This window comes from Geotrypetes seraphini, chromosome 5, assembly GCF_902459505.1.
Source record: "Geotrypetes seraphini chromosome 5, aGeoSer1.1, whole genome shotgun sequence".
Taxonomy (NCBI): domain Eukaryota; kingdom Metazoa; phylum Chordata; class Amphibia; order Gymnophiona; family Dermophiidae; genus Geotrypetes; species Geotrypetes seraphini.
Window position 1 is genome coordinate 16,329,972 of NC_047088.1, and position 14,155 is coordinate 16,344,126.

At 46.5% G+C, this 14,155-nt stretch overlaps 1 protein-coding gene across 7 annotated transcripts in view; it reads right to left on the reverse strand.

The window, feature by feature from the left end:
* Nucleotides 1-14,155, reverse strand: part of ATRX (ATRX chromatin remodeler) — a 643,287-nt gene that overhangs the window by 132,123 nt on the left and 497,009 nt on the right. For all 7 annotated transcript variants that reach the window (XM_033946347.1, XM_033946348.1, XM_033946345.1 and 4 more), the window contains one exon: nt 12,052-12,152. In XM_033946347.1, coding sequence (XP_033802238.1) covers nt 12,052-12,152 — 101 coding nt within the window. The remainder of the gene's footprint in view (nt 1-12,051; nt 12,153-14,155) is intronic.

Sequence of the window (14,155 nt, forward strand, 5' to 3'; positions counted from 1 at the left end):
CAGGTGGGCTGTTCCTTCCTGCCTTCAGCGGCACTTGTTGCAGGGACATGTCAGCAGCTCTTTCACACTGCACGTGGCTGACCTGGAAGCAAAGTTGCTTACCTGTAACAGAGGTTCTCCATAGACAGCAGGGGAATGCAGCCACACTTGCTGGTGAAGTCCTCTGACTGAGCCTGCATGCTGGTGCTCTCCCCTAGGTACAATAATTTTTTTGTTTTCTTTTAAACTACTGGGCGTGTGCAGACACCTTGCCTCCTGAGCTTCACCCCCTGGATATTCAGTTATGTCACAAGCTTAGGAACAATTTGTTAGAGGGGATGGAGGGCAGGCAAGTGTGGCTGCATTCCCCTGCAGTCTACAGAGAAAGCAATGTTACTTACCGTAACAGTTGTTATCCAGGGACAGCAGGCAGCTATTCTCACTAATGGATGATATCATCCGATAGAGCCCCGATACTGACGTCTCACAAGCATGTCTTGCTTGAAGAAACTCAGAAGCTTCGAGATGCCCGCACCGCGCATGCGCCAGTGCCTTCCCGCCCGATGGTCCGGGCGTGTCTCCTCAGTTCAGGTAGCTAGCAGAGAAGCCAACCCAGGGGAGGTGGGTGGGACGTGAGAATAGCTGCCTGCTGTCCCTGGATAACAACTGTTACGGTAAGTAACATTGCTTTATCCCAGGACAAGCAGGCAGGTATTCTCACTAGTGGGTGACCTCCAAGCTAACCTCAATGGGATGGTGGGAGAGTTGGCAACTTAGGAGAATAAATATTGTAACACGGTTTGGCCAAACTGTCCATCCCTTCTGGAGAAAGTATCCAGACAATAATGAGAGGTGAATGTATGAACCGAGGACCAAGTGGCAGCCTTACAAATCTCCTCAATCGGTGTCGATCTGAGGAAGGCTACAGAGGCTGCCATTGCTCTGACCCTATGGGCTGTGACCCTACAGGGAAGGGGTAATCCAGCCTGGGAATAGCAGAAAGAGATACAAGCTGCCATCCAGTTGGAGATGGTGCGCTTTGATACAGGTCGTCCCAACTTGTTCGGATCAAAGGAGACGAATAGTTGAGGAGCAGTTCTGTGTGGTTTGGTACGATCCAAGTAGAAAGCCAAAGCACGTTTACAGTCCAGCGTGTGAAGAGCTGATTCTCCAGGATGAGAATGAGGCTTTGGAAAAAACACTGGAAGCACAATGGACTGGTTGAGATGAAATTCAGAGACCACTTTAGGTAGGAATTTTGGATGAGTGCGGAGGACCACCTTGTCATGATGGAATACTGTGAAAGGTGGGTCCACCACCAAGGCCTGAAGCTCACTGACCCTGCGAGCAGATGTGAGGGCCACCAGAAAAACCACTTTCCAAGTGAGAAACTTAAGTGGAGCCTTTCTCAGAGGTTCAAAAGGAGGTTTCATAAGCTGAGAAAGAACAACATTGAGATCCCAAGCCACCGGAGGCGGTTTGAGAGGAGGATTGACATGAAAAAGTCCCTTCATAAATCTGGAAACCACAGGATGAACAGAGAGAGGTTTTCCTTGGAGAGGCTGATGGAAAGCCGCAATAGCACTCAGGTGGACTCGTATAGATGTCGACGAGACCAGACTGAGACAGGTGTAGAAGATAGTCCAACACAGACGATAGGGAAGCTCGCTGAGGCTCCTTAGAATTGGAAATACACCATGAAGAAAATCTAGTCCATTTTTGGGAGTAGCATTGACGAGTAGCAGGCTTCCTGGAAGCCTCCAAGACATCCCTCACCGCCCGGGAAAACTGGTGAGGCGCTAAGTTGAGAGGAACCAAGCTGTCAGGTGGAGAGACTGCAGGTTGGGATGAAGTAGAGACCCCTGATGCTGAGTAAGCAGTGAAGGAAATATTGGAAGAAGGAATGGCTCCCTGCTGCTGAGTTGAAGTAGAAGGGAGAACCAAGGCTGTCGGGGCCACCGAGGAGCTATCAGAATCATGGTGGCATGGTCGGACCTCAGCTTGACCAGAGTCTTTTAAATGAGAGGAAATGGAGGAAATGCATACAGAAAGCGATTCCCCCAATCCAGCAGAAAAGCATCCGCCTCGAGGCGATGAGGAGAGTAGATCCTGGAGCAAAATTGAGGCAGCTTGAAGTTGTGGGGAGCCGCAAAGAGGTCTATCTGAGGCGTTCCCCACTGAGCAAAGACCTGATGAAGGGGTGTGGAATGGAGTGTCCATTCGTGAGGCTGGAGTAGACGACTCAAGTTGTCCGCCAGGACATTGTCCTTCCCCTGAATGTAGACAGCTTTGAGGAAGGCGTTGTGGCGAACCACCCAATCCCAGACTCTGAGAGCTTCCAGGCAGAGGGAGGCCGAGTCCGTGCCCCCCTGCTTGTTGACATAATACATGGCGACCTGATTGTCTGTGCGAATGAGGACCACCATGTCGCGAAGCAGATGTTGAAAAGCTTGAAGAGCATTGAAGATGGCTCTGAGCTCCAGAAGATTGATTTGATGGAGTCGGTCCGCACTGGTCCAGAATCCCTGAGTGCAAAGACCATCCAGATGCGCTCCCCAGGCATAGGTCGAGGAATCGGTTGTGAGAACCTTCTGGTGGGGAGGAGTGTGAAACAGCAAACCTCTGGATAGATTCGAAGAGGTCATCCACCAAAGTAGAGACTGCCGAAGAGCAGGAGTGACGATGATGTGTCGAGTCAACGGATCCGACACCTGAGTCCATTGAGACGCCAAGATCCACTGAGGAATTCTGAGATGGAGTCTGGCAAACGGCGTCACATGAACTGTAGAGGCCATGTGGCCCAGGAGGACCATCATGTGTCTCACTGAGATGAACTGGCAAGAAGACACAGACTGGCAGAGATGAAGAAGAGCATCCATGCGCTGAGGAGGAAGGAATGCTCTGAGACGAATGGTATCCAGGACCGCCCCGATGAAGGGGAGCGACTAGGTAGGCTGCAGATGAGATTTGGGAAAGTCGATCTCGAAGCCCAAACTTTGCAGGAACAGAATCGTGGACAGGGTCACTGAGATGACCCCCGAGGCCGAGGGGGCCTTGATGAGCCAGTTGTCGAGGTATGGAAAAACCTGAAGACCCTGGTTCCGGAGTGCAGCGGCCACTACTACCAGACACTTTGTGAAGACTCTGGGAGACGAGGACAGGCTGAATGGAAGCACTCGATACTGCAGATGCAGATGTCCCACCCGAAATCCGAGGAATTTGCGAGAGGCCGGATGAATGGGAATGTGAGTGTAGGCCTCCTTGAGATCCAGAGAGCATAACCAGTCGTTCTGCTCGATAAGGGGGTAGAGAAAAGCAAGGGTCAGCATGCAAAATCTCTCTTTGACAAGGAATTTGTTGAGGACCCTGAGATCCAGAATGGTTCGCAGGTCGCCTGTCTTCTTCGGAACAAGGAAGTACCGGGAGTAAAACCCTCGGTTTAGTTGGTCCCCCGGGACCGGCTCGACGGCCCGAAGCCGGAGCAACGCATGAGCTTCCCGAAGAAGAAGGGCGGTCTGAGTCAAGTTGGAAGGATACTCTCTTGGAGGGTGGTCCGGAGGAACCCGATGGAATTGAAGAGAGTACCCCTCCCTGATGATAGTAAGGACCCAGAGGTCGGTGGTTATCGCCTCCCAGCGATGATAAAAAAGATGGAGGCGCCCCCCGATGGGAAAAATAGGGGGAGGGAGAACGAGGCTGGTTATGCCCTCAAAGAGACAGTCAAAAAGGCTGAGGAGCCTTGGGGACAGTAGACGGCTGAGGCTTTTGCTGAGCTTTCTGAGGAGGCTGCTGCTTCGCAGGTTGCCTCGCAGGCGGAGCTTGCCTCGGCTGATAACGCCGCTGATAGATTAATGGCGGTCGAGAGGGTCGAGACTGCTGAGGCTTAGGCTTCGGTCGAAGAATGGACTGAAAGGATTTTTCATGATCAGACAATTTCTTCGTGATGTCTCGATGGATTCGTCAAAAAGATCTGCCCCAGCACACGGGACGTTCGCCAGGCGGTCCTGAAGATTCGGGTCCATGTCAATGGTCCGCAATCAGGCCAAACGGCGCATCGCCACAGAGCAGGCTGCCGCCCGGGACCGAGAGCTCGAAGGCATCATAGGAAGATTGCATCAACTGAAGACGAAGCTGGGACAGCGAAGCAACCACCTCCTCAAACTCAAAATGAGCCTGGGACTCGATGTAGGGCGTGAACTTCCGAAGCACAGGGAGAAAAAATTCCAAATAGGTGGCAAAGTGGAAATTATAATTTAGAACTCGGGACGCCATCATAGAATTCTGATAGATGCATCGTCCAAACTTATCCATGGTTCTGCCCTCGCGGCCCGGAGGCACCGAAGCATACACCTTTGCCGGATGAGACCACTTGAGCGAGGATTCGACCAGGAGGGACTGATGTGAAAGCTGAGGTCCCTCGAAGCCCTTATGATGCACCATGCGGTACCGAGCATCCAATTTTCCAGGGACCGCCGGAATAGAGTAAGGAGACTCAAAACACCTCATGAAGGTCTGGTCGAGGAGCTTGTGCAGCGGCAGGCGTAAGGACTTAGCTGGGGGACGAGGCAAGTGCATGATATCGAGGTACTCCTTGGAGTATCGAGAACCAGAATCGAGAGTAATGTCCAGGTCATCCGCCATCTGTCTTAGAAACGAGGAAAAAGACAGTTGGTCCGCCAGCACAGGTCTTCGAGAAGGACTAGAAGAAGTCGAGGCCTCGGGCTCCACCGAGGCCTGCGAACGAGTAAAAGACTTCGGGGTCCTCGAACTCCGGTCCCAGAGGAGGAGACCCAGCCGAAGCAGAGTACCCCATACGAGGCAATTTCTTCTGAGGAGAAACGGTCGAGTGCCGAGAGGAATGCCTCGAAGAGTGTCTGGATCGATGCCCCTCCCGATGTCTGGATGGGGATCGAGCCCGCCTGTGAGATACTGATCCTCAAAAGCCTCCAAAGAGCAGATAGGACTCGAGGCCGTAGAACGTAGAGGCGGAAGATTCGGCGCCTCCCCAGACGCCGCCCAGGCTTGATAGGGGGTTCGGAAGAACTCGTCCTGTTTCCTGCTATGCCCAGGACTGGGAGGCCTCGAAGGTGGACGCCACACTGTGTCATGGGGAGGGGTAATAGGCTCCAAGGGAGGCAAGTCACTAAGGGAAGCCTTCCTCGAGGGAATAGGCTCCAAGGGAGGCATGTCACTAAGGGAGGCCTTCCTCGAGAAAATAGGCTCCAAAGGGGGCATGGCACTACCAGAGGCCTTCCTCGAGGAACCGGACGCCGACCGCCGCTCCTCCTCGCCGAGCAACGAGGTCGTGCGGCGCGGCGGAGGAGGAGGGGGTGGCCCGCCCCTTGGAATCGGAACTGGGAGGTCACCCTGGATCGAGGCAATCAGCCGGGGCCCCATGGTGTTCATGAGTTCCACAAACTGAGCCTCCAGGATGGACCGCAACGAAGCCGATATGGAGGGATCCGCACCAAAAGGGGGCCCTTCCGCACGGTCTCCGCGCTCCTTCGGTACCGAGTGCTTTTGCTTGCCAGCCTTCGGCACTTTGAGCACCACCGGAGGAACTATAGGGGTCGGTACCTGTTCCGAGGACACTGAGGAAGGCACCGGCGCCGAGGTCGAGGCCGAAACCGGCGTGAACGATGCCGGTTTCAGAAGGCCCGAAGCAGCTGGGGAGGCAGAGGGCTTCGCAGACGGAGTCGAAGCACCAGTCGACGTCGAAGCTGAAGGATCCAACGCAGCTTCCATCTTGAACATGGACTCCCAGAGAAGACAGCAGCGCTTAAACGCTCGCGCTGTCAGAGTGGAGCAAGGCCGGCACGATTTCGGAAAGTGATCCAGACCCAGACACTGAAGGCAGCGTCGATGCGGGTCCGTGAGCGAAATCGCGCGCTGGCACTTGCTACACTTTTTAAAACCGGTGATCGGCCGGGACATAGGCGGAAAAGCTCCGCTGCAAGGTCGAAGGCGCGGGGCCCAAGCCACGCGGCCGACCCTGTGTCAGAAGAAAAAATTTTTTTATTTTTTTTTTAAAGAAATCAAAGAAAAAAAGAAAACACGCACGGAAAGAGTAAAAAGAACTCAACCCGCGGCGATGTAGAAGGCAAAAAAACAGATTCAATGGGCGCAGAATTGAAGTAAACTTCTCAGCTCCGCGGAAGAAAAAGAACTGAGGAGACACGCCCGGACCATCAGGTGGGAAGGCACTGGCGCATGCGTGGTGCGGGCATCTCGAAACTTCTGAGTTTCTTCAAGCAAGACATGCTTGTGAGACGTCCGTATCGGGGCTCTGTCGGATGACATCACCCACTAGTGAGAATACCTGCCTGCTTGTCCTGGGATAACTCCTATTACAGTTAAGCAACTTTGCTTTCTCCGGAGACAAGCAGGGGAAATGCAGGCACACTTGCTGGTGAGTCCCAAACTTCAACAAAAATTGGGAGGAGGAAAATAGTTATAATGCAAATAAATTGCGGAGGACCGATTGTCCAAACTGAAAATCTTGCACTGAACTCTGGTCCAAGCAATAATGCTTAGTGAACATATGAACAGAGGACCAGGTTGTTGCTTCGCAAATATCTGGAATAGGGACTGATTTCAAACTGGCAATTGAGGAAGCAGTGGCTCGTACTTGATGTGCTCCAATCTGTCCAGGATGAGATAGGTGAGATTGAGCTCCAGCATAACAAAAAGAGATGGAATGAGGGTATAGTCCATTTAGATATTGTGTTCCCTTGAGTGGCTGAATTGAAGGAAACAAAAAATTGATTAGTGGTGTGGATAGCCGCAGTCCTGTCTAGGTAGAAAAGTAATGCCCTTCTACAGTCTAATGTATGCAGACTCTGCTCTGCAGACGAAGGATGTGGAGGAGGAAAAAAATGATGGTAATGTTATGGATTGATTAATGTGAAAATCCGTAACAACCTTAGGAAAAAACTTTGGAAGAGTATGAAGGAGTACTTTATTGGGAAAAAAATTGAAGATATGGGCGTAGATGACTAGAGCTTGCAATTCATTAACTTCTTGCTGAAGTAAGGGCCACTAAAAAGGCGGTCTTCCATGTTAAGAACTGTAGTGTAGCAGATTCCAAAGGTTCAAAAGGATCTTTCATCAACTGGTCCAAAACAATGTTGAGGTCCCAGGCTAAAGGTGGAGTACGAAGTGGAGGTCGGAGATTGTTGAGACTTTGTAGAAATCAAGAAACCAGGTGATTTTGTGAAATTGGTTTCCCATCTAGAAAGTGATGGAATACAGAGATGGCTGAAATATGAAAAAGTACAGAATTAGTCTTAAGACCCGAATCTGAAAAGTGTAGCAAGTAAGTTAAAATGTGGTTAACTGGGCAGTGAAACGGAGCTTGTGAGCATGCCCATATGGAAAAACATTTCCATTTCAGCTGATAAGATTTTCTTGTAGATGGAACTTGGACAAAACCAAATTCCTAATGCTAGAAACGGACAAAAATCCATCCATAACAGACCTGGAAATTAAAGCAACCAAATACCCAATACAGATTTCACTCAAAATCCTGGGAGTGCTGATAGACAGATGCTGCACAATGCAGACTCAAATCAACAAAACTATCCCAAAAGCATTTTTCACAATGCACAACCTAAGAAAAATAAGAAAATTCTTTGACAAAGACCAATATAGGATCATAGTTCAATCCCTTGTACTAGGCCTTGTAGACTACTGCAATATCCTCTATCTACCATGCCCCACAAACATGATCAAACAACTACAGACCGTTCAGAACACAGCTCTCAGACTAATCTATTCTCTCGGAAAATTTGACCACATTACCAATGCTTACCTAGACTCACATTGGCTACCGATTTGAGCTAGAATTCATTTCAAACTATACAGTCTACTCTTCAAAGTAATTTACGGTACTGCATCTGCCTATCTAAACAATCGCCTAAATCGTAACCTTCCACCCAGAACAAGGAGCATACAGACCCCATTCTCCTACCTACCACTCAAAGGCACTCATCGCAAAAAGCTATATGATAACCTCCTAGCAATGCAAGCAGCAAAACTTGAACCCTCCATCTCCAAATTGTTAACCACAACATCTGACCCCAAAGCATTCCGTAAAGAAATCAAAACACTTCTATTCAAAAAGTATATTCAATCTACTTAATCTCCCTCTCCTCCTATCCCCTCTATAATTTTCCCAAGTATAGCCCACTCCCTGGTACCATATCTTCAACGTCCAAAAAAAGCAACCGGAAACCCAAGTAATCAACCTGAAACCTTATATCTCCTACCAAAACCAGCTATCTACTAATGTAAGGAGGATATTTTTCTATGTAACGTAACCAGAAATAATTTCCTATGTAATGTAATCTGAATCCTCAATTTGTAACCTGTACCAGCAATTTTCCAATGCCATGCATCCTCCTGGAAATGTCCAGCTCTCTTCCAATGTAATCCGCTTTGAACCGCAAGGTACAAGCGGAATAGAAATCACTAATGTAATGTAATGTAATTGTTTTTACTGATGAAGAGACTGGTATATCAACAAGGACTGACCGTTCAATTTCCATGCTGTGAGATTGAGGCTGTGAAGATTGGGATGTAACAGATGACTGTTCTGTTGAAATAGATGGATTATCCCCTAACGGGATTGGAGGAGCATCTAGAATGTCCAGGAGAATGGGATACCAAATCTATCTGGTCCAACAGGGTGCTATGAGATCAATTGAGCTGTCTCCGATGGTCTTCTGAAGAACCTTGGAAATTAGTGGAATCAGCAGGAAAGCGTACAACAGATTTGAAGTCCATGGGATTGAAAAATCATCTCTTGCGACTGCATGAGGGGCAGGTCGTAGGGAGCAATAATGAGCACATTGAGCATTGATTGTGGAAGCAAAGAGATCCATCGTAGGAATGCCCCATTGTTGAAAAATGCATTGTACTACTTCTGGATTTAAGGTCCACTTGTGAAGATCGAGTTTGCGGCTGCAATGATGTTTATCTTCCCTGGAATATATACCGCTTGCATTTCCATGGAGAGAGAGCAAAGGTCCATAGAAGATGGGCTTCTCTGCAAAGGGGTAAAGACCTCAAACCCCCTTACTTGTTTAGATAAAACATCACTACTTGATTGTCTTTTTGAATAAACAGCTGTGTGTTGCGAATCCAAGGGCTGAATGTTCAAGGCGCATAATAAATTGCTCAAAGTTCCAGCAGAATGATGTGAAAATTGAGTTTTTCCTGACCACTGACCTTGAGTCTAGAGATGATTGAGATGCGCTCCCCAGCTCTTGTTTGAGACATCTGTGGTAATGGTGAGTAGAGGAGGTGGAGACTGGAACGGACATCCATGTTTGAAGGACAGAGAGTGATTCCACCAAGAAAAAGAAGCTTTGACTTTGGGTGGTAAAGGAACTAAGGTGGCCAGTGATTGAGTTCGCCGATTCCAATTTAGTTTGAGATGTCATTGCAGAGGACGCATGTGCAGCCTAGCATGTGGCACTTAAGGAAGGAATGCAGACATGTGATTTAAGAGTTGTAACACCTTGTGCACTGGGAAAGTGGAAGACTGTTTCATCTGATTTACCAGGGCAATTATTGCTTGGTGACATTCCTCTGGTAGATAGGCCCTTGCAGTGACTGTGTTTAGCCTTGCCCTAATAAACGTGAGGCAACACACTGGATTGAGCTTTGATTTGTCAAAATTGATTATAAAACCCAGTGCTTGGTAGAGTGCACTATGGCTTGATGGTAAGCAGCAACTGCTTCTTGGAGTGTGCTACCAGGAGTCAGTTATCTAGGTAAGGAAATACTATGTGGTGTCTTTTCCTGAGGTCAGCTGCTACTACTACCAAACATTTTGTGAACACATGTGGAGCTGATGACAGGCCGAAAGGTAAAACTTTATATTGGTAATGTTTGTTGAGGTACGTGAATCTGAGTAATTTCCAGTGGGCAGGATGAATAGGGATGCGAATATATGCATCTTTAGTTCCAAAGCGACTAATCTGTCTGAGAAGTGGAAGAATTGCTGGAAGAGAAATCATCCGAAATTTTTCTGCTGTGAGGTAACTGTTTAAGGGACGGAGGTCAAGGATAGGTTGAAGACCATGAGTCTTCTTGGGAATGAGAAAGAACTTGGAATAGAATCCTTGGAAATGTTGTTGTTTGGGAACTTCCTAAAATGCACTGTTCTGTAGTAACAGGAAGATTTCTTCTGTCAGCTGAGGAATGTGATGATGCGGTATGTTGGATGATGGGGGAAGATAAAGAGTGGGGATGGTGAGGAAGGAAGTTGAGGGCGTAGCCCTGAGAAATGATTGTTAGAACCCAGCTGTCTGTGGTGATTGCCTGCCATACTGAGAAATAATGGGTTAGCCGCCTCCTACTGGCAATGGGTCAAAAACTAGGAGTAGGTTTAAGTGGGGGAGTTGAGTAGCTAATTGTTGCTTACAGTCCCGTGAGCATTGTTTCTGAGGCAATGAAAAAGACTGAGATCTCAAAGGAGCAACTCTAGCATAAGGAGCAAAACGCCTCTGAGGATAGTACTGTTAAAAAGTTTACTAAAGCGACTTTCTCCCAAACATGGGGCATCTGCCAATCAATCATGAAGATCTATTCTAAGGTCCGAAGCTTTGAGCCAGGCTGTGTGGCGAGCTACAATGGCAACTGCTGCTGTTCTGGAACTCATGTCATAGGTGTCATAGTTAGTTTTGATTAAATGATAAATGGACTCTTGCAATGCTACGTAGAGATTTTGAATTTCTGCAGATGAGGCAGTGTCCAATAGCTGTAAAATGGAGTGTTAAAAATGTAAAATCTGCAACTGATGGGCCATGATTTTTGATGTGAGCATGGATCCTTGATAAAACCTTGCATACAATCGAATCCAGGAAACGGTAATCCTTCCCTGGAGGTGAATTGAATTAGTTCTTTGAGGATTCTGGCTTATAAATAGCCGACTCAGAGACAATGGAGAAATGTGGCAGATGTTGTAGACCAGTGGTTCCCAACCCTGTCCTGGAGGACCACCAGGCCAGTTGGGTTTTGGGGATAGCCTTACTGAATATGCATGAGAGAGATTTGCATATAATTGAGGTGACAAGCATGCAAAGTTGCTCCATGCATATTCATTAGGGCTATCCCAAAAACCCGACTGGCTTGGACAGGGTTGGGAACCACTGTTGTAGACCATGTCCAGGTGCCTTTTCAACTCTGTATTTCAGTTCAAGATGTCTGGAAGCAGTAACTTTTCAACTCTGTATTTCAGTTCAAGATGTCTGGAAGCAGTAACTACCACAAAGATAAGTTTATTTTATAGTAAATGGATGTTGGATTGTTATATGGCGGTACAGACATTAATAGTGCCATGATGGTCTGATGGCAAATGGTGTTGTGTGTCTTTACACTAGCACACTAAGGTTGTGGGTCTGAGCACTATTTAAATTATTAATTAATTCTTTTAAATTGTGATATGAATATTGTTATACATGATAATTAACATTTTCTCTGCGTACAGTATGCTTTTAAAATTTTGTGGTTACCATTATGTATTAATAAGATTATTATTGTGTATATGAAAAATGAATGGAAGAAATTGCATTACAATTAGTACTATTATTATGGGGGTGAGGTCAGGGTGGAGTTTGGGCTGAGGTACTCAGTTGATATTTGTTAGACTTAGGGGATACTTGGCTTGAAGATGTTGAGAAACATTGCTAGATACACACCCTTCTCAAAGGGTAAACTAAAAAGATTTTTCCAAATGACAATCAGTTAGAAGCAGAGGCAGCTGAAGTGTCTTATCACTGGGGTAGTTCGACACCTAGTGGCTACCTGATATACACACAAATCATGCTCCAGGGAAAGATGTGGCCCTTCACGAAGAACTGTCACTATCCAAAAAAGGAGGAGATTAATATTTGGAAATTTTGCAAAGTGAAGACATGTGGTCTATGCATATAGCTGGGGCACAACTGTCAGTCATGATTAGCTCAATTAACTCTGTTAGCCTAACAGTGAAGACTTCAATCCTAACTCTGCAGCCACCCTGCCTACTAGAAGACAGACAATTACCAGGTATACCACAATACTTACCTTTGTAAATAGATGGTGTATCTTCTGATTTTGCTTTATTTGCCAGTTCTAGGAAGTCTTCTATTAAATCTAGTGATATCAGCGATTGGCTAAAGACTAGACTAAAAGAAACACAAAACAAGATTTACTCATTCTGAAGCCTTATCCCTAAATTCCTCTCTACATGAAATTTCTGAAAGTCATAGGTACTATTGTTCAGAAAAAAATAAATAAAAACTACAGAGGTTAAATATATACATGTTCCAACAACATGCTTTCCAGTTCAGTCTTGCTAACAAAATATACAAAATGCAGACCAGCAGTTCACTGGTCTACACTTTCAAATGGAAAACCTAGGTTCAATTTTCAGGCCCAAATCTTCCCTTCTTGGGTTGGGTATGGATGAGAATTCTGCAGAAATTACATCTAGAGACCCTGAGGCAGAGTCTTAGGCAGTCAACAATTACATCTACTGGCCAGTATGTAATTAGGTTTTAGAGGGAAGCACATCTATGGCTTTTGGCCAAGGACTATTACTGCAATTGCTGGGCTATGCTGGTATTATAAAACAGAGGAAAATCCCCATGCAGTTCCAAATGAAGGTTGCCATGTTGTAAAAAGATTGGTTCAGAAAAGCAGCCCAAAAAATAAAAATGGCCAGAATGTACTAATTAATCTAGACATTTAGAGAGTAATTTTATAAAGGGCATTTTGTGCGTAAAAGGGATTCAGCAAAGTTACTTACCTGTGGCATGTGTTCTCTGAGGGCAGCAAAATAAATAGCCTTACATGTTGGTGATGTCATCTGAGCAGGAATGCTCTCTAGCTTGTTTATAACAATTTTTTAGAACGTCGTATTGTGCATGTGCATACATCTTCCCGCCTGACACTGTTGCAAGGGACCTAGCCAATCAAGTTGTTAAGCTGATTTAAGTCAATTCCAATAGGGGAAGAGGGAGGGTATGTAAAGCTATTTAGCCTACTGTCCTCAGGGAAGATTAGGTACTTACCTTGATAATCTTCTTTCTAGTAAACAGGCATATCATTCCTGAACCTTCGGGTAGCTGATCATTTCCCGTGAGAATTCGCATAGAGAGCCTCATTATAATTTTTTGCTCCACCTCCCATCTCTCTGGGCTGTCCTCCAACTCTCCAGTTCGTATCAAAGCAGATAGTCAGCCCTAGAGAGGAAACATAAGAGTACACGGATACTCCCCAAGACATGTCTGTTCTGCTCAAATCACAAAAATAAATAATTGAAACTGAAAATAACATGTACCCATTATAACACATAACCAGGTGAAAATAAACAAGTCACCTACCGGAATGCAACTTGCCCTAACCGTTTTGGAGTAAAAGGAGTACTCTCTGGATTCAATGAAGTAGCAGTGACATTCCCCATCCATGTCCTTACTGGACAAAGTGAAGAAACAAGAAATCCAGTCGTCCCAGAATGTCTTGAGGTAGAAAGCAGACTAAAGAACATCTGACAGGGCGGGCTTCAGGAATGATGTGCCTGTCTACTAGAAATATTATTATCGAGGTAAGTATTTACTCTTCCCTTCTAGTGCAACATGCACATCATTCTGAAACCTTCGTCTCCGGAATCATGAGCAGGGCAGATGAGCCTGCTGAAAGTATGGATGATCTGAATGGTGAATCCAATTCAGCCGCTACATCCACACTGTAAAACTTTGTGAAAGTATGAAGAGAGGAGCATGTTAAAAAGAACAGGCCCAAGAACAGAACCTTGAGGCACACCACTGGTAACAAATTTTTTCAGGTGACACCACTTTAGACTCTGCCCACAAGAAAGCCACACTTCTAGTGGAATATACCTTTAAGGATACAGGTAGACACTTCCTGCTTCTGATATAGATTGAAGAAATGGCCATACAAATCCATCTGGAAATGGTTGCCTTGGAAGATGGGTGGCCTTTACAGGCAGCACCGGTCAGCACAAAGAGGTGATCACACAGGCGGAACTCATTTATTAACTCCAGATAATGCAGTATTACCTGCTAACATATAGCAATCTCAGGACCTTGTCACTTTTGTATCTCGAGTATGAAGGCAGGCAACCGGACTTCCTGGTTGACATGAAAGGATAAGACTACGTTAGGCA